Raw genomic sequence first — 23,017 nt, 5'->3', positions numbered from 1 at the left:
CCACACGGTACTCAACAGCGGACCGGGGGGAGCCCGGGGGTGGGGGGGTGGGGGTAAGGGGGGGCGGGTCTGGCCCCGGGGCGGGGGGTCCCCTGGCAGGTGGGCCGGGTCGCAGGGGGCCACCAGGCCTCAGAGGGCGGAAGGGGGCGGGCTCGTTGGGGGGTGGGGGGGACCCTGGCAGCTGGGCCGAGGGGTAGCGCCGGGCTCGGGGAGCGGGGGAGGCGCCGCCGGCCTGAGGGCATCACCGCGTGAGGCGGAGAAAGGGGGGGGAAGGAGAGGAATGAGGGGAGGGGGGAAAGGAAAGAGAAGGAACAAGGAGGAGGAGGACGAAAGGAAGGGAGGAGAAAGGACAAGAGACGAAAAAGAGAGACGGGAAGGAAAAAGAGGTGGAGGAGGAGACGGAGGATTGAGAGAAAGAAGGGGAGGGAGAGGGGAAGAGGAGAGAGAGGGTGTCGCTGACTGGAGTCAGGGGCGGAGCCTGCGCGCCGCGCGCGGCCGGGGGCGGAGCCTGGGCGGGGACCACCCCTGGGCGGGGCGCGACGGACGGCCCCGCCCCTGGGCGCGCCTCCGACGGCGGCGACGTGCGCGGGTCCGGGGCCTGGGTCCCCTCCAGGACCCGCCCCCACCCCCCCTCCTGTCCCCGGCCCGGCTCCTCCGGCGCCGTAACCCTCCCGAGGGCCGGTGTCCTGCGTGCCTCTCCGCGTCCGCAGCTCGGTTCCCTGTCCGCGCCCGGTGGGCCCCACAGTCCGGAGGGCATCGCCCCTTTAACCGCAGTCCAGGGCGCTCCCGGGCCGGTGTCGGGACGGCGCGCGCGCCCGCTCGCGTGCGCGCGCCCGCCGGTCCCCCGCCCCTCGCTCCCGCCCCAGCTCGCGCTACCCGGGCGGGCGCCGGCCGCTGGCGCCGCCGCTGCCGCTCCTGCTGCCGCCGCCCCCGGGGCGCGAGTCCGTCGCCCGCCGCCCGGGCCCCCGGCGAGGGGCGGGGGCCGCCCGGAGCCCGCTCCGGACCTGCCCGCCGCCGCCTCCCGCGTCCCGGGAAGGTCGCCCCCGTGCTCCCCGCCGAGCCGCTCCGGGAGCCCCGCGGCGACGAGGTGAGAGCCGGGGGGAGGAGGGGCGGGCAGGGAGGGAGGGGACGCCCGCCGTGGAATGTGCCGGCCTGGGGGCGGGGAGCCGGGGTCCCCGGCCGGCCGCGAGAGCCGCGGTCATGTGCTGTTTGTCCCGCGGAGGCGCAGAGAGGTGCCAGGCCCGGGGCGGCCGTCGGGCGGCGGGCCGGGAGCGCCGGGTCCGCGTGGCCGCGCCGACAGGCCGGGACGGGGCCCTGCGAGGGGATGGCCGGGCGGGGCGAGGCGCAGGTGCCCCGGCGGGGCCCCGAGCCCGCGCCCACCCGCAGCCTTGCCCCATCCGCCGCGACGGCGCGGCCGTGGCCGTTCCCTGTCGTCGCCCCTTCCCTGCCCGGCTCAGGGTCTAGGGGGTCAGGGTTGCGCTTCCTGAGACAGCCTCTGTGATTCGAGCTACTCCCTTCCTGTCCTGGGGCAGACCGGCCCTCTCCCCCTTTCCCATGCCCTGCCCAGGAAGGGCTGCGGGAGGTGAGGCCCAGCAGGACTTGGGTTCGGGGCCCCAGCATCCCGGCCCTGCTTCACAACCCTCCACCCTCCTGTCCGTGGGCGTGGGCTGCTCAGCCTCTCCTCCCAGGGTGTGAGCACTAGGTCACCCACATTCCTGGGCTCCAGCCTGGCACCTTCCCCAGGGCGGTGGACGCCATAGCGTTAGCCCCAGGCTGGGGCCCGGACATACCTGTTTCCTCTTGGGGGAGACCCCAGCCCTTCTTCCTCCCCCAGTAAACACGCAGGTATTTCACCGGGGTCCCCCAACAGAAGAGCCCCGGGGGGTTGGTGTGGTGGATACAGGATGACCCCACCCTCCCCTGCCCATTGTCCTGGATCCTGAGGAGGAAGTGCTGGGGGGCTGGGCGAGGGGTTTGGGGCCCCCTGGCTGGTCTTGTGGCTCCCAGTCCTGGGCTCTACCTCCAGCCCTTGGACTTTGCCCAGTGGCAATTCCTGCCTATGTGGAGCTTGTGGGCTCTAGGTGGGAGCTGGTTTCTACTTCTTGGCTGACCCTGTGGGGGAATTTTAGGGCAGCTTTTATATTTGGGGTTTTCCTTCTTGTCTCTTCTGGGCTCCCACTTTGTGCTTTTGCCCCAGACCTCCCCTCCCTGTCTCACATTTCTGTGTTTCTTCTGTGGCCCCTTCCATTATTTCTTTCGTAGCATGACCTGGATCTGGTTTCCTCTCTCCTATCTCTCCTTTTCTTGGTGTCTGTGACTTTGTGCCATTTCTCTGCCCCTCTTCCTGCCGCCTTCGGTGTCTCTGCCTATGTGTCTCTCTCTCTGAACCACCCTCTGTCCAGCCCCTCTCTCTCTCTCTCTCCTCTGTCTGGACGTTCAGTACACTTGTGACTGACGAGGAATAAAAATATCACGGTCCCTGCCCTTGGATTCACATTGCATTCAGCCACTGCGGCGGGACATCGTCCTTACCTTTCCTAACGTGACCCCCTGCCCCTGACCTCCGGCCGTGGAGCCCCTGACACACCTCTGGAGCCACAGACATAGCTCCTAACCACTCTTCCCCCACAACCAGGGTTTCCCCCACAGCCCCAGCTGGTGTGGCCAGGCCCCAAGTATAGGATGGGGCTTCCCCTACGAGGGCCGGTGGGAGCCAGAGCTGATACAGCCCCCCTGGTCTGGGGCCGGGACAGCAGGTAACTCTTGGATGATGGCCCAGGTCCCTGCGAGCTGGGATATGGCAGGGGAGAGAGGCAGGAACACCTTCGGGAGTCCCTGAGGAGAGTGACATTGGGGAGGAGGGCCAGAGACTAGGAACTAGGTCCTCGGGGGTGCTGGGGAGCTGGGGAAGTGGGTGGAGAGACTGGTTCCTAGGAGAAGACGGGTCACAGATGTCTGGGTCCCCCCCAGCGGCTCTGACCACCTTTTCCTTCTCTGTCCTCCAGCTGAGGAGGGTGAGAGTATCTGGAGCCATGGCTGGCGCCTCGGTGAAAGTGGCAGTGAGGGTTCGGCCCTTCAACGCCCGTGAGACCAGCCAGGATGCCAAGTGTGTGGTCAGCATGCAGGGCAACACCACCTGTGAGTGTGTCCCCCGGGGCCTGGCTGGGCACAGGCAGGGCAGGCGGGCCCACCACGCTGGCCTGTCCTGCTGGGCCGAACCAGGGGAGCAGGTGCTAGGCGAAAGGGCGGGGGCAGGCTGGCCTTTCCACGCTCCCAGTCCCTGGGAGGGGGAATGTTGGCCTGGAGCCCTCCATTGCCCAATCGGGAGCCTGCCGGTGGGGGGCGGGTCCTGGGAAGCCAAAATTAGCCTTGGTGGCTGGAGGGGGTGGGGAGTATTAAAGGGGAGAGATGAAGCAGGACAGAGGTGGGGAGTGGGCAGAAGTTGGGAGTCCCTGACCTTGGCCTTCCGCTCTTTCCTTCTGCCGCCTCAGCCATCATCAATCCCAAACAGGGCAAGGATGCCCCCAAAAGCTTCACTTTTGACTACTCCTACTGGTCACACACTTCGGTGAGGCTATCAGGGTGGGGGAAGAGCTAAGCAAAGAGGGAAGGGGATTTAGGTCCTGGGGAGGGGGCGCTGCTGGGAAATAGGGCCTCCATGACGTGGGTCGGGACTGGGTTGGGAGAACCAGGATCCCGGGTGGGGACGGGTAGGACCCGTAGGCTGTGACCGGGACCCGGATGGGGGAGGGAGAGTCTCTCGGGATAACTGGGTCAGGTAGGAGCCTGCATGGGATCCTGTCAGAGGTGATTAGGCCCACGGATGGGGTTTGCCGGGGGCACATAGGGCCTGTGGGCCGTCATCAGATAGGAGCAAGACTCTTGGGACCCAGACACTACAGACAAAATCATTTAGAGCTCCTGCTGTCTTTCCCGCCCCCGCTCCACCTAGGCTGAGGACCCCCAGTTTGCGTCTCAGCAACAGGTGTATCGGGACATCGGCGAGGAGATGCTGCTTCACGCCTTCGAGGGCTACAACGTGTGCATCTTTGCCTATGGGCAGACCGGGGCCGGCAAGTCCTACACCATGATGGGGCGGCAGGAGCCGGGCCAGCAGGGCATCGTGCCCCAGGTGTGCACGGGACCCGGCGGGGCAGAGGGGACGTAGGGCATCGTGCCCCAGGTGCGCACGGGGCGGGAGGGCAGCCAGGCCGGGAGCGTCTCCAGCTGCCCCAGGCGGGGAGGAAGGACAGGGGCCTGAGGATTAGGGAGCAGAGACCTGGCTCTCTGAGGCTTTTAGGGAACGTGACGGGGATAGCGGTTGGCTGCTACATGGACTTTGGGGCCCTTTGGGGAGGGGTCTTTGCCCCCACCAGAAGCAAGAAAGCTTAGTGACAAGAGCCGAGCTTTGGTGTCAGAGAAGCCTGGGTTTGAACCCCGGTTCCACCACGTGCTGCAAATTCATCTTGTCTCGCCGTCATTTACAAGCATAGTTGCCCTGCAGACGTGTGGACTGTAGGCAAAGGGTTGACCGTAGAGACAGCCGGTTGTGGGTAACTGGAAACGGACCGTAATCCTTCCTGACTGTGCAGCACGGGGGCCTTGTTCGGGGGTGTGGTGTTAGGACACCTGAGTTGGCTTCCTGGCTCCCTGAATACTACTTTGTGACCCCGGGCAAGCATGAACCTCTCTGAGGTGGTTTTCCTGTCTGTGAAATGGGAACACCCCCTCCCTCAGGGCTATGGTGAGGGTTAGAGCTGCTTGGGACAGGGCCTGGGGGGCGCGCCGTGAACAGCAGCTTCTCTGTGTCCGCTTCCAGCTCTGCGAGGACCTCTTCTCTCGTGTTAATAAGAACCAGAGTGCTCAGCTGTCCTATTCTGTGGAGGTAAGCCTGGGTCTCGGCGGGGCACGGGGAGGGCACGGCGGCCCTGGGCTGGGATAAGATCAAGGGCCGTCTCCGGAGTCAGGCCGCCTAGGGTCGACTCTGGGCTCTCCCTGCCGTTAGCAGTGGCTTCGGGCAAGTGATTTCGTGTCCCGGCCCCTGAGTGTGTTCGCTCCTGCGGTGACAAAGACCGGCCGGCCCCTCCGAGGGCTGCTGGATCGGTGAGCCCGCGTGTGCGGAGCGCTTAGCGCCGAGTCTGGGCATCACGAACCCTCAGGGTCCTCCAGCTGCAGTCGCCCGCGTCACGTCCAGGGGAGCGAAGGGTGAGTCTTGTTATCGGTATTTTCGCTACCTTCCTCACCTCCTGTGTGTTTCTGTCACTCAGGTGAGCTACATGGAGATCTACTGTGAGCGGGTACGAGACCTCCTGAACCCCAAGAGTCGGGGCTCTCTGCGGGTCCGGGAGCACCCCATCCTGGGCCCCTACGTGCAGGACCTGTCTAAGTTGGCCGTGACCTCCTACGCGGACATCGCTGACCTCATGGACTGTGGAAATAAGGCTCGGTGAGGCAGGCTGACGAGCGCGGGGAGGGGAGCCAGCGTCAGGCAGGCGAGAGGCCGCATGCAGTGACCGCTCCCTTCCCCACCCAGGACCGTGGCCGCCACCAACATGAATGAGACCAGCAGCCGCTCGCACGCCGTCTTCACCATCGTCTTCACGCAGCGCTGCCACGACCAGCTCACCGGGCTAGACTCCGAGAAGGTGGGCTTCCTGCCTCCCTCGCTCCCCCCCGCCCCGTTCCCTCGCCGGGCGGCACCCAGATCTGCCCACCCCTAGCCCCCTCGGCCCCCTGACCCCCTTACCTCCGGCCCTTTCCTCTGACCCCAGGTCAGTAAGATCAGTTTGGTGGACCTTGCCGGCAGTGAGCGGGCCGACTCCTCAGGGGCCCGGGGCATGCGCCTGAAGGTGAGAGGGCTTAGGAGGGAAGGTTGGGGTCAGTGCTGGGGGCTGCGGGTGGTGGTCTCTGGCAGGGGAGGGGCGGGGGCATGTGGATGGTGTCAGGGACGAGGGCCTCATTGCCACGCTCCTCGTCCCTTTCCAGGAAGGGGCCAACATCAATAAGTCCCTGACCACGCTGGGGAAGGTGATCTCGGCCCTGGCGGATCTGGTAAGAGCTGGGGCTGGGAGAGAAGCGGGTCTGGGATGCGGGACAGGGGTGCCCATCCTGACCCCTCCCCCTCCGTCCTCCAGCAGTCCAAGAAGCGGAAGTCGGATTTTATCCCTTACAGGGACTCTGTGCTCACCTGGCTGCTCAAGGAGAACTTGGGTGAGGCCGTCTCTCTCTCCCCACTGACTCTGCCCCGCCCACCAACCCCTTGACACATCTGACGAGTCCCCTTGCCTCCCCTAGAATCTCACATCCGCCCCCACCCCGTTGTCCCCTGACCGTCCCCCCCGCCCGGGGAACATCCTCAGTAGGTTTCCTGATGCTGAGGACCCACAAGCCGGGGGGGCCTCACCGTGGGGCTCCCCGAGACCCCTCCCTGACTGCGTGCTGGCTGCTGGCTCGATCCTCCTGCCACCCATCTCTGACCGTCGCTGAGATGTCTGGTGTCTCTCCGCCTCTGACTGCCACCACAGCTAGTCTACAACTTGTAGCTTCACCTTGCCTGGGACAGTGACCCCGCCAGACCCCTGAGGGCACTGAGGCCTCCCTGACCCCGAGACCCGGTCTGACTTCTCTTAGGGCCTAGGCCAACGACAGCTCTGCCCTTTCCTTTTGCAGGTGGGAACTCCCGCACGGCCATGATCGCAGCCCTGAGCCCTGCAGACATCAATTACGAGGAGACCCTCAGCACCCTCAGGTGGGGCTCTGAGGGAGCTCAGGCCGGTGGTTAGGACCCTACCCGCCAGACGGGCTGGCCAGGATTTAACGGTCAGGGAGAGGGAGGGAAGCAGGCTGGGGGCGCCCCCGTCTGGGCTGCACCCAGCCCTCCCCGCTCCCCTCCCCGCAGGTACGCTGACCGCACCAAGCAGATCCGCTGCAACGCCGTCATCAACGAGGACCCCAACGCCCGGCTGATCCGTGAGCTGCAGGAGGAGGTGGCCCGGCTGCGGGAGCTGCTCCTGGCTCAGGGGCTGTCCGCCTCCGCCCTGGGAGGTAGGGCTCCAGAGGAGGGCGGCTCACGGTCGCCCCTTGGCCCGCTACACCTCTTGGTGGCCTTCGCCCAGGCCCGAGGCCAGAGAGGGGCCACTGGCCACGAAGCTCTCTGCGCGCACAGTGGCACGGATATAGATGTGAAGGGGGACGTCGCGTGCCTTCAGGCGTTTCAGGGAGGGACTGATTCCCCAGGGGCGTCAGGATGTGCAGGGGCCTGGAGAGGCCACTGGGACCGCTAAAGCGAGGGAGCAGGAGCAAAGGGCCGGGCCTGCGTCTGTGGTTCAAGCGGTAAAGCGGTTAGGATGGGCCGTGGGGGCACCGGCCCTGATCAACCTTACAGAACGTGGGGTTCGGCTGGCCGTGAGCCGCGGCCCAGGTTCTACGGTGTAACGCTCAGCCATACTAGTACGTGACGTGTCCTTGTTGGAGGCTGTGTGATCTGTGCTCCGCGTCCAGTCCCGGGGGCTCTCCTGCTGCAGACGGCCGGGGGCTGGGGGCACAGTGAGGAGAGCGGGGTGTCCGTTCTTGGGAAGACAAGAGTCTGGTAGACATCGTGTTTCTTTCCCACATCTGAATGGTCACGTTGCAGAAGCGAGAGCTACACAGGCTCTCTTCTTCCGGAAGGCAGACCTAGACACGAGGGTGCACGTGACGTGAGGCGGGTCGCAGCCACGGCTGACCTTCTGATGGTGCAACTCACCCAGCGGTGGGAGGAATTGGCTGCCTTGTTCAGTAGTGCCCCTGGAGGGCCACAAGTAGGGACTGAGTACCCATTTGTCACGGCTGCTGTAGGAGAGCTCCCTGCTTGGCAAAGGTTGACCAGATGACCTTTGCGATCCTTATGGGCTGGTCCTCTGTGAGGCCTTCTCTGAGTCTCTGATCTGTCTTTTCTTAGCCTCCTTTGATCTCTGTCTCCTTCCCAGGTCTAAAGGTGGACGAGGGGAGTTCCGGGGGTGCTCTGCCGGCTGTATCGTCCCCCCCTGCCCCAGTGTCAGCCTCACACCCCCCGGCACACAACGGGGAACTGGAACCGTCATTCTCCCCCAGTGCTGAGCCCCAGATTGGGCCCGAGGAGGCCATGGAGAGGCTGCAGGTGGGAAACTGGAGCTGGCCAGGTTGGCGGGGGTGGGGGGGCGGGGGGGTGGGGGGTAGGGGCAGCAGCTGCTGGGGGTCTAGTTCTCCAAAGCCGGAGTTGAGGAAGAGGGAGTCCCATGATGGGTCCTCGTCCCAGACCTCCCCAACCCGTGCCTGTCCCGTGCCCCCAGGAGACAGAGAAGATCATAGCTGAGCTGAACGAGACTTGGGAGGAGAAGCTACGTAAGACAGAAGCTCTGAGGATGGAGAGGTGCGAGTGGCGGGCTGGCAGCCGGGGCCCCGGGGGGCTGGGGGTGGGAGGGAAGGTCAGGCCCTGCAGGGAAGGGGTGCACGGTCACGGTCACGTGTCTCTTTGCCTCCAGAGAAGCATTGCTGGCCGAGATGGGGGTGGCCGTCCGGGAGGACGGCGGAACTGTGGGCGTCTTCTCTCCCAAGAAGGTGAGCGAGGGGTCTGCGGAGGAGGCTCTGCTGGTCGTGGAAGCTCTTGGGGTTTGGGGGGTACAAGGCGAGCCCCAACTCGGATCCCTGAGCGTGTCCCTGCGTTGTCTCTGTCCCCACGCCTGCCACCTCCTGTGTGTTGTCAGGTCTCCCTGTGACAGCCTGGGGTAAGGTGCCTTGTTAGGTGCCTGTGGCCGGGGCTCCAGGGTCCCTAGAGGATACTAGGGTCCCTGCCCCTCCGGGGAGTTTTCAAGGGCTGTTTGGAACCTGCGTGTTAACAAACGTAAACCCGCACTGGTACGTGAGTTCACGCAGAGCTTGTTTCTGGATTCGCAAATTGGTCTCAGTAGTTACCCGGGAACGGGGGAGGAGGTGGGAGGTCGGAGGCTGGTTGGGCTTGCGATGTACTCGCTACGTATTCTTCTGCACGGCCGAATTTTGTGCCCCGTGCGTGTGTTACTGCTTAGAGAAGCACTGAGAGACACACCGCGAGAGGGTCGCTGGAAGACGAGCCTGCGGGGAAGAGCCAGGAACAGGCAGCGAACCGTAGGACTGGGGTTGCGAACGCGGCAGGAGGCTTAAGGACGCATCGGTGCAGCGGGAGACGCGTCGAGGCGGTGTCCCGGGGAAGGCAGTCTGGCAGGCGGACGCGCAGGTTGGGGGTGGCCGGGGGGGGGGGCCAGGCTGACATCAGGCCGAGCGGCACAGCTGGTGTCTGTTGCACGCCTGCCGTGTGGCGGGTGCTCGAGAGGAGGGAGGGAGGAGAGGCCTTCAGTCGTCTCCGGCCAGCACGGCCCAGGGCCTGCCAGTCAGGGCGGGTGCAGGCTGGAGGCCGCCAGGACGCCTGTGCGGGAGTGCACGGTGAAGGGCGTCGTGGAGGCCCGTTGGAGCGAACGGGAACTTCGGTCCTTCCGGGGAGTCAGCCTCGTCTGTCTTGGCCGCGGTCTGAAGTTTGGAGGCTCAGGCCCCGGTCAGGTGTGCCGTGCTCAGAGCTGCCTGGAAGCGGTTCTGGGTTATTGGAAGGAGGCTCCTCCCGATCGATGAGGTCACGGCCGTCCGGGAGACGGAGTCTGGAAGGAGGCAGAGGTGCAACAAGAGGGGAGGGGTTTGCCCGGCCTGGGGCACAGCCGGGGAGCGAGAGAGCCTTGGCGGGGGTGCTGGGGCGTGTCCGGGGCTGGGCACTCAGGGGCCCCTCTGTAGCCTGTCTCTGGGACACAGGACCACAGGTGGCTCTCTGTGTGGTCTACAGCCACACGGAGGTGCTGGGGGCCTGGGACGCTTCCACTGCAGGTGCGGCGTTAGAAAGATAGAGGGGTGCACGTTTCTTTCTTAGAGGGCTTCCGGCTGCGTGGAGATGCCTTCTACTAAGGTCCGGGGACCAGCGGACGGGGTCTTGTTTTCAGTTCTCGTAAGGGGACCACGCACGCAAGGCCCGCCCCGTCCTCCCTTCCTCCCGTGTCATCCAGAGGTGGTCCGTGCACGTACAGGCGTGTGGCACAGTTTTGCGCTGTGCACACACACAGCCTGTCTCTGGAACAGCCGTGGTTCCACGCCTGATGCTTTTCGTGTTATAGCGTGTGCGCGCTCTGTCTGTTCTGTCTCGTGGTGCCAAAATGTTCGCGTGGACGCAGAGTCATTTATTTAACCAGCTTCCTGCTGATGGGCGTTGAAGCTGTTTCCTGTTCTTTGACACCACAAGCGGTGTTTCGGTGTGTGGCCTTACGGGAAAGGTTTATCATTTCCAGAACAAGTTCTTGGAGTGCAGATTTGGAGTCAGACGGTAGCTGTGTAGGATTTCCACGTATTTCTCTGGAGTGCCTTCCGAAGATTATAGCCGGGTCACTTTGTACTCCCCAGGGCAGTGCAAGAGAGCCGAGTCCCCTCACCCTTTTCAGCTTTTGGTCTTTGCTGGTCTCACTGGAGACAAAGGTGTCTTAGGGTACATTTCTGTTGCACTTGCTTTGCGTGGAGAGTCCTCACGTGAACGGGCGTGCGTATTTCAGAAGGAAGGGTGGCTGGATCTGGGGAAAACGGTTTTGGTGGGGGCGGCTCCAACCTGGGAGTGCCCCCGTGCGGATCGGGTCCTGCGGGAGAAGCTGGTTTGTCTCCGAGAGGGCTTAGAGCCTGAGGGAAGGCCCCCTTTTTCTGGGCTCCCATCGTCAGGCCCGGGGACCTCTGCCATCAGTGATTTTTCAAACCTGGCTGGGAGCTTCCATCACGGGGGCCGAGGGGGCGGGCAGGACCAGACTCTGGGCCCTCCGCCCCAGCCTCGGCCCCAGCGTCTCCCTGCTTATCTGCTGGACGTGTTAGGCTTTCAGGTACGGTTTCGTTTGAACAAAGGGTTCCAGGGCTGAACAAAGATTGAAAAGCACTGCCCTAAATCGTGTCCGCTCTCCCGAGGGATGGATCGCTTTCTGCTTCCAGAGCCCATTGGCGTTTGCCATTCTTGGAGCAGGGCTGAGGCTGCATCGAGGGAGGGCGAGAGCGTCCCTGGGGACCAGAGGAGGGTTGCAGCTGTGATGGTTGGGTGCCCAGGTTGGGGCACACACGTGGACACACGTACCCACCGTGGATATCGCAGGGGCGCTCCGTTCAGGGGGCTCCCGGAGAACCATGGCCGGTTACCCCCACCCTGCCCTTTCTTGACTCAGGGCTTTTGTCCTGACCCCTCCTTTCACCTGGAACTCTCTTCCTTCCGCTGTCCACGTCCTCCTCGTGCTCAGGGACGAGCTGCCATGCTATCTTTGTAGTTCTTCCTTGGTCCTTCTTGCGAGCCCCTCCCTGAGGTGGTGGCACTCAGCTCCCTGGGGACAGAGGGGCCAATGAATGAGTGAGCTGAGGGAGGGCGTGGAAAGGTCAGAGACCACTGTAGGACATGTGTTTCCCACTTGTGGTGTTTTCTTGCCGGTGACTCTGATGGCCCTACTAATGATAGCAGCGGCTGGTGGGGACTTGTCCCTGAGTCCCCAGCACTCTGCCAGGGTCTTGCACATAGAAAGCTCGCAGTAGATCCTTGTAGAACTCGGGCAGAGCATCTTGTGTTGGGGCAGAAGGCTTAAGGAAGCTTCGTGGAGGAAGTGGCATTTGAGACCGATCTGGAGGGGCAGGAAGTGAATGACTTTGACAGGTAGGGGTGGGGTCCGGAGCAAGGCTGTTCCAGGCAAGGAGACCTGGGAGTGGCCCAGGAGGGTGGCCAGAGGTGCAGGGGACCTGCTTCTGGAAGGGTGTTTGGATAAATAGGCTGGGGCACTGATGAGGAGAGCCAGGGGACCAGCATAAAGTCAGGTGGCCGTGGGCTGCCCACCAGAGTGGCCTGAGTTGTGTGGTGAAGACAGGAAGCTGGAGACCTGTGCAGAAGGCAGGCCTGGGGCAGGGAGGGCCAAAGGAGGGCAGCAGATGAGAGCCGTCCCTGGGGGTGTGGGGCAGGGCCGTGAGGGGGTGTGGGGGGACCCAGGCCTGGTGGACAGGGCCATGAGGGGGTGTGGGGGGACCCAGGCCTGGTGGACAGGGCCGTGAGGGGGTTTGGGGGGACCCAGGCCGGCTCTCCTGGCTGCCCAGTTACAGCCTGGGGAGGGTGGGGGTGTCGGCAAAGAAACGCCACCCAGAAAAAGTGTTTCTGGGGAAGGGACCGGGCTGGGTTTTCCGTGTAGAGCAGCATAAGAAGTAGCCAGCTGGGTCGGAGGGATGGACTTCGGGGAGGGAGGCCCCAGCTGGCACCTGCCGCGGGGACCCCGTCCCCAGCGAAGCGGGTGTCTGTCTGAGAACCGGCTGTGTCTCACACGCTTTTGAATCGAGCTGACGCTTTCCGTTCTTTGGTTGTAAGAGTCGCCCGTGTTCCTAAGACACGCGAGCTGGAAGGCACATGGGGAGCCCGACCCCTCACCCCGTGCCCACTTGTGCTCTCCAGAAGGGGCAGGATACGTTTTGAAGGAAGAAATGAGGCGGGGACGGGGCGTGCAGGGAAGGCAGAGGCGGGGCAGGTGATTCCCCAGGTTTCTGTCGGAGGGCGGGGGGGGGGGGGATGGTTGGGTGGGCCGTGGGAGGTGGGAGGGGTACACGGGTGGGCACCTGGGCCCCTTGTGTGTGTGGAGAGGTGGCTCGCGGTGTCCTGCGGTGACCTGTACCTGGGGGTCGGGCGGCTGGGGGAGCTCCCCGAGTAGGGGAGCGGCCTGCGGTGCTGGAACCTGGGGGGACGTTGCCGAAGCTCCCTCCCGCTCCCCTGACCGCTCCCCTTCTCCCTCAGACCCCCCACCTGGTGAACCTGAACGAAGACCCTCTAATGTCCGAATGTCTGCTGTACCACATCAAGGATGGCATCACCAGGTAGCGTTCGCCCCGCAGTCTCCGGGGCCGCCTCTCTTCTTGGGGTGTGGCTGCAGACAGATGGCCACGCTGATGACTCCCTTCCCTGGTGACCTTCCTGGAGACACCCCAGGTCTCAGGACAGCTACCTGCACGGCCCAGGTCGCCCTCCAGGCTTCCCGAGAAGGTGTGAGCCTGGTTGCTCAGCGGCCGTGCCCTGTACCCACCACTTCGGGACGGGGACGGGCCTCGTTTGTGGGGATAGATCCCAATTTAGTGGGACACAAGGTGGGGCGGAAAGCTCCAATTGCCGCCTTCTCAGCCCCTGGTGGTGTTGCCTTGGCCTCCCCTGGTGCACCCTGCCTCGCAAGGGGAGACAGGAAGCATGGCTTCATGTTGACGAGAGTGCCCACGCGGCAGTGGGTTCGCGGGTGGCTCTGACCAACCCCTGGGGCTCGGGGCCTCGGAGGTCACCTCCTGCAGTCAGTCAGAGGGGTGAGGATGTCCCCTCCCCCAACATAAGCATTATGGCTGATGATCGTGGGTAAGAAGTGAGCCCTCGGGCGACCAGCCCCGGGGACGGGTGGGAGGCCCGTGCTGAGGGTGCCCGCCACACTTCCGGCTCCCTTCCCCCTTGCCACGTGACCCGTGGGTAGGACCCAGGCTTTGGAATCAGGCAGGTCCCGTCTCGATCCCTGCGCCCCCCCCCCCCCCCCCCCCCGGGCAGGCTGTGTGACCTTGGGCAGGTGGCTTTATCTTTCTGAGCCTCGGCCTCCTCCTTCGTGAACCGGGAATGACCGCTCGGCTCACCGAGATGGGCGAGCTTGTGTTCAGAGGGGATGTGGCGGACGTCTGGCACGCGCTCACAAGACGTTGGCCGTTGCCTCCCCAGGGTGGGCCAGGTGGACGTGGACATCAAGCTGACCGGGCAGTTCATCCGGGAGCAGCACTGTGTGTTCCGGAGCATCCCGCAGCCAGACGGAGAAGGTAACGGCTGAGGGGCGAGAGCTCAGCGGCCGAGCCCAGAGGCCTGAGTCGGGTCCCCACGCTGGGACTGTGGCCGTGTAAGAGGGGACGTGTCCGTCCTCAGAGCGGCTTCAAGCTCAGGTTAAGCACTGGGAGAGTGTCCGGGGCCCGGCCGTGTGCACCCGCCCCGGGAGCGAGGTCTGCCGCAGCGGGCGGGAGCGACGGCGTCCCCACGGCAGACACACGACACTGAAGCGTGCCGGGGGTGGGGGCAGTGAGGTTCTGCCGAAGATGACATCTTGCCCTTGTCCTTGGTCTTCTCGCCTCAGAGAGCACTCTGGTTGTTTCTTACGGAAAGCCGTGTCCGTCTCGGTGGGGTCTCTGAGTTTATGTCCTGCTTCTGTCCAGCTGTGACGGTAGAGGTTTCTGGGAGTTCACTGGCCCACGTGCCCCTCTGGTTCCAAAACTTCCAGACTTTTAGCCCTAATTCGGCCGTAGCAGTAAAAGCTTTGAGGACTCACAAAAGCTGAGGGTGAAGGTAGCAGTCCGTCTGATATTGCAACAGAACGGTACTTGTGCGTTTCCGGGCGTGTTTTGAGGTCGCCGTTTTGTTCTGGTCCAGTCTTTATTTTTTTTTAATGTTTTATATTATTTTTTGAGAGAGACAGGGCACGAGCAGGGGAGGGGCAGAGAGAGAGAGAGAGAGAGAGAGAGAGAGAGAGAGACAGACAGACAGAATCCGAAGCAGGCTCCAGGCTCTGAGCTGTCAGCACAGACCCCGACGCGGGGCTCGAACCCACGAACCGCAAAATCCTGACCTGAGCTGAAGTCGGACGCTCAACCGACTGAGCCACCTAGGCAGGACCACCCCGTCTCTGGTCCAGTCATTTTTTTTAAAAGGAATAGTTTGGGTGTATGTGGGCCCGAGTGAAGTCGAGCCCTGGGACTCGGGTAGGGTAGGAGGCAGGGTGCCGTCCACCCAAGCACTCGCGGAGCCTGGAGCCTGGAGCGGTGCGCTGTGCCTCAGGGCTCTGAAGGAGGGGCAGGGAGTTGGGGCGCGCACGCTTTTTAAATAAGAAAAGACGCTGCCTGTGGCTTACAGCTCAGGTTGGACACCTGCCTGGCGGGCTGCACTCTGGTTCAGGGTCTGCAGGTTAATGCAGCGGTTCTGGTCTCATTCAAGTCCTCAGTGGCAGCAGGTGCTTCCGGCATTGGCGGGCCGCAGGCTGTCGAATCGGTTCAGCCCGGTGACTTGCGGCCGAGTTCCTGTTCTGTGGTCGCCTCAAGCCACGTGCTAGGTCACGACCAAACCGTACAAGGCCCGCGGAGCGAGCCCAGCCTTGGGAGCTCAGAGCACGTTTGGGAAGGTGACGGGCAGGCAGGGGACGGTTGGTTACATAGCAGTGAAAGCCCCCGATGATCCTGTGCCCCAAAGGGTGGGGTCTGTGAAGGTTCAGTCCCATCCGGTCTCTGTTCTTATGGCGGATTTGAGACTTGAGCAGACAAGGCGGAGGGGCGGTGGGCAGCCCGGCCAGAGCCGTGGACGTGGGAGAGCGTTTATTACCGACCATCCAGCTTGTGCTGTTGCGTTGTCTCACGCAGCTCACAAGTGAGGGACCTGAGGCTCTCGGGGGTCAGGGGACTTGCCCGAGACCACGCAGCTAGAAGCTGGCGGAGCTGGATTGGAACACTGCTTGGCGGGCTCCAGGGCTGTGCTCTGAGCTCCGCCTGGGTACGGGTGGCCGTGGGTCCGAGAGAAGGCTGGAGCAAAGTCGTCTGCTCGCCGGGCCCCACTTCCCTCCACAATGCTCGTCTCTCCGACTTTAGATTATCCGCTCATTGACTTGTCTGACTTACCAGCTGGAAGTGAGCTCTGGGAGAGCGGGGACGTGGTGGTTTTTTCTAACGTTCATTTACTTATTTTGAGAGAGACCGCGCGTGCTCATGAGGGTCAGAGAGAGGGAGAGAGAAAATAATCCCAAGCAGGCTGAGCGGAGTTCGGTCTCACAGACCGCAGATCATGACCTGTGCCGAGATCAGCGGTTGGACGCTCAGCTGATTGAACCACCAGGCGCCTAGGGATTTGGGTTTTTATCTCCAGTGTATTTCTAAGACCTAAAATAGCGCCGGGCATATAGTGGGGGTGCAAAGCACTCATAGAATGAACAAACGATCGAACGAATGAATTTGGGGCATGGTGGGAAAGGGTAGGGAGAGACTGGTCCCCATTACAGCCACCCCACCCTCTCTGCCACATCCTTCTCTTTCCCGCTGTCACTACCTCCGCTGCCCCGGAGCTGAGTTCCCTGCCAGCTTTCTTCTCCCGCGGCGTCGGGAGCCCCCTCTGCCTTACGTCACTGTTCGCTCTGCTTTCCTTGTCACTGTGCTAACACTGAGTGTGCTACACTCAGCTCCATGTAGCACTTTGTTTTTCTGTCCCTCAACCATTCCGTAAGGGAGGACTTGATCATCCCAGTTTATAGAAGCCGCAGAAGTCAGGCGATCTGCTCAGTATCCCTCAGAGAAGGCGTTGCAGAGCCTTTGGGACACCAGGGTCCCTCGGTGCCAGCAAGGCGCCAGTCCTCGAGGGCGGGAAGCTGCCTCGTGCTCGGTGTCCCGGCGAGCAGCGGGCTCCGTGGCTTGTACGGAGGACCGAGGAGCACCCTGGCACATGTTGGAGTCCAGTCGGCTCTGTCTTGTCACGTGGACACCATGCTCTGCGGGCTGTGGCCAGAGAAGAGTAGTCAGGCGGCAGTTTGCGAAGCGCGTCAGACAGCAGCGGGCTGGGCGCCTGCGGGAGGGGTCCAGGCTTGGCGCGGGATAGCGTTCGTTGGAAAGGAAGGAGTGGGCATCGGGAAGGCAGAAGTGACAGCCTGCCTGGACGCGAGGGACAAAGCACTCTGAGGATTACCGTCTTGCTGAGCCGCTGCTGGGGAGGTTGGAGGGGGGGCACTAGGGAGCTTCTACAGAGGCTTCTGGAATTGTAGCTGGGGCTCTAACCCTCCTTCTGCTCTTCCTTTCCTGTGCTGCCTGCCACCAGAGGGGCCGTGGCACCCCTGACAGGTACTGGAGGGCGGGCCTGGGGGCGCGTGCATGTCTTTTGGGGGGACTGCAAGATGGGAGTCTGTGAGCATCACCCCCTCCCCCAAGGGCCTAATGCCCCCCCTCCCTCTCTCCCTCTGCTCAGTGGTGGTCACCCTGGAGCCTTGCGAAGGAGCCGAGACCTACGTCAACGGGAGGCTGGTGACCGAGCCCCTGGTGCTGAAGTCAGGTAGAGGAGACCGTGTGCTGCGAGCGCTCCGGGCAGGCTGGGCCAAGAGGGTCCTGGGCAGAGGTTGCCGGGGCAGCACCCGGAAAGAGGAAGGGACTGGGAAGTGAAGAAAAGGGACCCTGCCCTTGGTTTCTCCCATGGCCCTGGGGAAACGGGAAGAGTGCGCATGCTGCTGGGCTCCCTCTGGCTGGCAGGGACCAGTCGGCAGGGGCTCAGACTGCCCTCGGGCTTGGGTGGCCGGAGACCTGGTGGCAGGGCTCCTGGGCTTGTGGGCAAGGCCCGGCTCCCCGTGGGCGCGGGGATGGGTTTGCCGCCGTGGGGAGCGAGCCCACCCTTCTCTGCTCCCGTCTCCAGGGAATAGGATTGTGATGGGCAAGAACCACGTGTTCCGCTTCAATCACCCGGAGCAGGCGCGGCTGGAGCGGGAGCGAGGGGTGCCCCCGCCCCCCGGGCCGCCCTCCGAGCCCGTCGACTGGAACTTCGCCCAGAAGGAGCTGTTGGAGCAGCAGGGCATCGACATCAAGCTGGAGATGGAGAAGAGGTGCGGGGAGGAGTGCTCTCTGGACCGCCCCCCTCCCGTTGTCGGGGACCCCACTGCGGTGGCTTCAGAGCCTCATGCTCTTCCCCCCCTGCCCCCCAACCCCAGGCTGCAGGACCTGGAGAATCAGTACCGGAAAGAGAAGGAGGAGGCTGACCTTCTGCTCGAGCAGCAGCGACTGGTGAGGGCCGGCCAGGGCATGGGGGGCAGAGAGGTGGTGAGGGCCGGCCAGGCACGGGGGGGCGCACGCACAGAGGGGCACGGGAGGGGGGCAGGGAGGTGGTGAGGTGTGTGGAGGGGCATGCAGGGTGCATGCAGAGGGGCACGCGGGGGTGGGGGGAGGGAGCATGTGTGCGTATGGAGTGTGCAACGGGGGCCAGTGGGGTGCATTGGGGTGCAGAGGCAGGAGACGGACTGGCGATGCAACAACCCAACTCTGCCTTTGGTTCATGCTGTGTGAGCCAGAGTGGGGAGTGGGCATGGGGTCGGCGCGTGGCCGTGGCATTTAGGAGGAGATGGGACCGAAATGTGACTCGGGGAGCAAGCTGGGTGCAGGGAATTAGCGTCCCTCCCACGTGAGCAGGGCTTCCTGGACTCGACCTTTGTGATTTTCACGCATCCAAGTACTGTTTGTGCTCTGAGACTGTTCTTTAAGCGGGCCTGCCCTTAGCGCGGCCCCGTGTGCGGACCACCCGCACTCGGCACCGCCGCAGCTCCGCTCGCGGGGCTCTCTGCCAGTCAGTGTTCCACGGGCGCGCGGATTTGCGGGGAGACGCTAGGGCCGGCGGTCCAGACGGGGCGTCTCTGGGGTCGTGGGGACCGGCGGGCCCTGGGGTGTCCTGAGCCCCCTCCCCGTTCTGTGTGTGTGGCCCCAGTACGCGGACTCGGACAGCGGGGACGACTCGGACAAGCGCTCGTGCGAGGAGAGCTGGCGGCTCATCTCGTCCCTGCGAGAGCAGCTGCCCCCGACCACCGTGCAGACCATCGTGAGGCGCTGCGGCCTGCCCAGCAGCGGCAAGCGCCGGGCCCCGCGGAGGGTGTACCAGATCCCCCAGCGGCGGCGGCTGCAGGGCAAGGACCCGCGCTGGGCCACCATGGCCGATCTGAAGATGCAGGCGGTGAAGGAGATCTGCTACGAGGTGGCCCTGGCCGACTTCCGCCACGGCCGCGCCGAGATCGAGGCCCTGGCCGCCCTGAAGATGCGGGAGCTGTGCCGCACGTACGGCAAGCCCGAGGGCCCCGGGGACGCCTGGAGGGCCGTGGCCCGCGACGTCTGGGACACGGTGGGCGAGGAGGAAGGCGGCGGCGGTGGCGGCGGCGAGGAGGGGGCCCGCGGGGCGGAGGTGGAGGACCTCCGCGCGCACATCGACAAGCTGACGGGGATCCTGCAGGAGGTGAAATTGCAGAACAGCAGCAAAGACCGGGAGCTGCAGGCCCTGAGGGACCGCATGCTGCGCATGGAGAGGGTCATTCCCCTGGCGCAGGTGCGGAGGGGAGGCCGCTCGGGTCCTCCCAACACCCCTCCCCCCAGCAGCCCCAGCCCCCCACTAGAGGGCCCCCCTTCCTGCCCCTCCTGGCGCATTCCAGGCTAACGGAAAATGCAGATTGCTGCCCCCCCCCCCCCCCCAGAGCCTGTCTTTGCGGGTGACTCCGCATTTGTAATGAGTCCCCGGATGTTTCAGCAGCGCCCCGCGCCCCCCTCCCCCATTCGGTCCTGACCGCAGCCCCGCCAGTGGCGGTGGGATCACCGAGCCCGTTTCTGCTGGCTTTTGCCCAACGAGTTAATCTGTGCGTTACGTGGGCCAGCCTGCGCGCTGGGCACCCGGGTTAGTGGCCGCAGACACGCTGTGCTCTTCCTGCTTGCCCTCTGGGGGCACAGGATGGGCAGGCAGCCCTCAGCCCGCCGGGGGTTATTGGCGGCTTACCGCCCCCACCCGCCCTGCACTTCCAGCCCCAGCAGCTGCTCCTTGACCTTGCTGTGCACCTACCGCCTGGAGGCCGTTGCGCCTGGAGCGCCTGGAGCGCCTTCCGCTCACCTCCTTCAGGCGTTTACTTCGGCGATAGCCTCCCGGTGGATGGGTCCCTGCCGTGGCCACCTTCACCCTGGCCCCATCCCCTGCCCGGCTCTGCTCTTTATCCCGGTATACGTGTTTTGATAAAGCACATCGTTGAATACGTCACATATGCTTTTATGTAACGTCCCCGACGTATATCAACATAAATACTCTACTTTCAAAAAGTTAACTTGAGGAAGAGAGCACGAGCAAGCGGGGGAGGGGCGTGGGGCGAGAAGAGAGAAGCCTCAGCAGGTTCCGTGCTCAGCGGCAGAACCTGGGCTCGAGCCCACGACCCTGGGATCATGACCTGAGTGGAAATCGAGAGTCAGATGTTCGGCTGAGCCATCCAGGCGCCCCTAAACATGCTCTTGTATTTGACCTCTTACTGAAGCATAGCCTGTGTACCATTCCACGGTTTTTCTCGTGGATGGATCAGCTGTCTCTCTCCCTTAGATGATGGCAGGTATCACTGACCTTGTATTCCCCGGGCAGAGAAGGTATCGGCAGGACTTTCCGCGTGCCCACCGGGTGCGGGGCATGGCTCCGTTCACCCCGCGGTGGGTGCCCTTACCGAAGGGCTCTTGCACAGGAGGGGCCTGGGCGCGGAGGCAGGGACGGAAGTGGCAGGCCAGGAAGGGTCTTAGGTCGCTCGTCCCCCACCCCCACACAGGCCTGTGCCCTTAAACCACTGTCCCAGCCCCCTTGTCTCCACGCTCCTCTGGGGCCCTCCTGAAGTCTGTGCTCACCGCCCTTCTACCCTCTGCCCCTCTCTTCCTCCCAGGACCACGAGGATGAGAACGAAGAGGCCGGGGAGGCCGCCTGGGCCGCGCCGCCGGGGTCAGAGGCGGTGGAGGAGGAGGCCCCCAGCGAGCGCGCGGCCCCAGCGCGGCCCCCCTCGCCGCCCCTGTCCAGCTGGGAGCGGGTGTCGCGGCTCATGGAGGAGGACCCCGCCTTCCGCCGCGGCCGCCTTCGCTGGCTCAAGCAGGAGCAGTTGCGGCTGCAGGGACTGCAGGGCGCGGGCGGCCGGGGCGGGGGGCTGCGCAGGCCCCCCGCCCGCTTCGTGCCCCCTCACGACTGCAAGCTGCGCTTCCCTTTCAAGAGCAACCCGCAGCACCGGGAGTCCTGGCCGGGGGCCGGGGAGGCCCCCCCCGCACCCCAAGCTCCCGAGGAGGTGGCGCCCCCTCCGGCCGCCCCCGCGCGCCGGCCCCCCAGTCCCCGGAGGTCCCACCGGCCCCGCAGGAACTCCCTGGACGGAGGCGGCCGCTCCCGGGGAGGGGGCTCCGCGCAGCCCGAACCCCAGCACTTCCAGCCTAAGAAGCACAACTATTACCCCCAGCAGCCCCAGCCGTACCCCGCGCAGCGGCCCCCGGGGCCCCGCTACCCCCCGTACACCACTCCCCCGCGGATGAGGCGGCAGCGCTCGGCCCCCGACCTCAAGGAGAGCGGGGCGGCCGTGTGAGCGCCCCGAAGGCCGGGGCCGGAGCAGAGCAGATGCCGGAGCCGCCGCTTTCCCGGGAGCCCTGGGCAGGGAGGCGACAGGTGGGCGAGAAGGTCCGAGTAGGTGATGGACGGCGTGGCAGAGGCTGGGCCGGAGGCCGCAGGAAGGAAGCGCGCACGGAGTTGCCAGGAGCAAACCAAAGTGAAGGAAGAGAGGGTGGGGGCTGCCTCGGGGCGCCCCTTGCAGGGGGGGGGGGTCCCACAAATGCTGCTAGGGGTGGGGTGGGGGGTAGGGGTGCCGCGTAGCCAGTGTTTGACTTTCTTTTCAAGTGGGGACACGGGGGGGGGGGGAGGGGAGGGGAGGACCCAGGGTGAGGCGAGTTCTCTTCCCTGCCCCGACTGTCTGTCTGTCTGTCTGTCTGTCTGTGGTGGGCTTCTGTTTCCAGGGAGGTGAGGTGTGGCCGGCCGGAAGTCATTCCCCTCCCCTTCCGGGCCTCCTGCTATATTTGGGGGCCCTGTCTGGATTCTGGTTTGGCTGGGGTCCCACGAGGATGTGGGACCCTTCAATAAAGGATAGCAAACAGAGCCGGTGCTGGTTTGGTCTGGCTTTAAACAGAGGGGTAGATGATCCAGGGAAAATGCACAGATCCTAAGCGTGCGGCTCGGCGGAGTTTTACCTAGGTGCGCACCCTGGGAATCGTCACCCAGATCAAGATACAGGAGCGGTCGTCTTGGTTTCTTGAACGTTCCGCCCCATGACTCTCCCTTCAGGGTGCCGAACCCAGTCCTGATTTCCCTCCCTCCGTTTTGGTTCACCTGGCGCCTCCCTTTCTGCCCCCCACGGGGCGCGTGGTCACCGACAGAGGAGAGCGGGAGGGGTGAGGGCAGGGAGAGGGAGACCCACCTGTCCGTTCCTAACAGGACTTGCAGGATTTGGGGGCAAGGCGGGGTTCAGCTGCACCCAGCCCCTCGCCGTTTGAAAGGTCTTCCGCAGAGGGAGAATTCCCCCCGGGTTCTGTTCTCTTGGACTTTGGAATGTTGATCAAGCCCGCTGCACCCACCTGATTATTTTCTTCCCATCTGTGATCCCTGCCTTGGGGCAGGGCGCGTCCCGCATCCCGAGAAGCCTTGTGTGTTGAGACTGTAGCAGGAGGATGCTGCTTGCTCGCTTTCGTGTCCTGGCCTGGAGGAACGAGGTTGAATCGTATCCCCGCCCTGCCTGCACCTTGCCAAACGCCGGAATCTTCTGTTCTCAGGAAAACACCTCCCCCGTTTCAAACTGTGAGCCGTTTGCCCTCAGCTTCCTGATGTGAGTCTCCAGGCACTAGCGGCCAAAACCATAGACACGATCCCCAACCGCAGCCAAAACCACGGCCCTGGGCAAGGGTACGATTGTGTTTACTCTGGGTTTCCACGCCCTGGTGCTGGCTACCTTCATTTTGGCAGCTCTGACTGCCGGGTCTTCAGGGACCTGTTGACGGTGACCCAAGATCCAGAACGTAATGGATAGCTTGGCGGCAGTGTTTACTTGAGCAGTTTATAATCTGGGCGAGGAGATTAAATGTGAGCAAGAAAATGATAGAATACAAAGTTCCCCGCAGGTCAGAGCAAGCTGAGCAGTTGGGACAAGTCACGTGGGGGCTGAGATGGGAGAGACAGCTCACCGTTCGAACACGCAGTTGGGTCGGTTTGCCTGGGTGGCTCAGTCGGGTAAGCGTCCAACTCTTGATTTCGGCTCAGGTCATGATCCCACAGCTCCTGAGATCGAGCCCCAACATCAGGCTCTGTGCTGATGGCCAGAGCCTGCTTGGGATTCTCTCTCTCTCCCTCCCTCTCTCCCTCTCTCTCTCTCTCTCTCTCTCTCTCTCT

At 64.0% G+C, this 23,017-nt stretch overlaps 1 protein-coding gene across 3 annotated transcripts; it reads left to right on the top strand.

Moving 5' to 3' along the window:
* Positions 1-1,029: 1,029 nt before the first annotated feature.
* On the top strand, positions 1,030-21,733 carry KIF1C (kinesin family member 1C). Of its 3 annotated transcripts, none has more exons than XM_030294816.1 (23): positions 1,030-1,087; positions 2,636-2,756; positions 3,006-3,138; positions 3,492-3,568; positions 3,953-4,132; positions 4,820-4,885; positions 5,268-5,446; positions 5,534-5,645; positions 5,772-5,849; positions 5,986-6,051; positions 6,138-6,210; positions 6,670-6,748; positions 6,899-7,044; positions 7,968-8,137; positions 8,310-8,389; positions 8,502-8,577; positions 12,821-12,900; positions 13,772-13,866; positions 17,033-17,116; positions 17,471-17,657; positions 17,763-17,835; positions 18,530-19,138; positions 20,493-21,733. In XM_030294816.1, the coding sequence occupies exons 3-23, from the start codon at positions 3,033-3,035 to the stop codon at positions 21,168-21,170; spliced, it is 3,294 nt and encodes a 1,097-aa protein (XP_030150676.1). In that variant the 5' UTR covers positions 1,030-1,087; positions 2,636-2,756; positions 3,006-3,032; the 3' UTR covers positions 21,171-21,733. The 3 variants fall into 3 exon arrangements, with proteins under 3 accessions (XP_030150676.1, XP_030150675.1, XP_030150677.1); XM_030294815.1 differs by having other exon boundaries at positions 6,135-6,210; XM_030294817.1 differs by lacking the exon at positions 20,493-21,733 and adding an exon at positions 19,606-20,446 and having other exon boundaries at positions 6,135-6,210.
* Positions 21,734-23,017: the final 1,284 nt, after the last annotated feature.

The sequence above is a fragment of the Lynx canadensis genome, chromosome E1, assembly GCF_007474595.2.
Source record: "Lynx canadensis isolate LIC74 chromosome E1, mLynCan4.pri.v2, whole genome shotgun sequence".
Classification (NCBI taxonomy): domain Eukaryota; kingdom Metazoa; phylum Chordata; class Mammalia; order Carnivora; family Felidae; genus Lynx; species Lynx canadensis.
This window is presented reverse-complemented; position numbering and strand designations above follow the sequence as displayed.

Coding starts and splice junctions, on each gene's coding strand:
- KIF1C (XM_030294815.1), top strand. CDS start 3,033: ATGGCTGGCGCCTCGGTGAAAGTGGCAGTGAGGGTTCGGCCCTTCAAC. Junction 4,886..5,267: donor AGCTGTCCTATTCTGTGGAG/GTAAGCCTGGGT, acceptor TCTGTCACTCAG/GTGAGCTACATGGAGATCTA. Junction 5,850..5,985: donor CCCGGGGCATGCGCCTGAAG/GTGAGAGGGCTT, acceptor GTCCCTTTCCAG/GAAGGGGCCAACATCAATAA.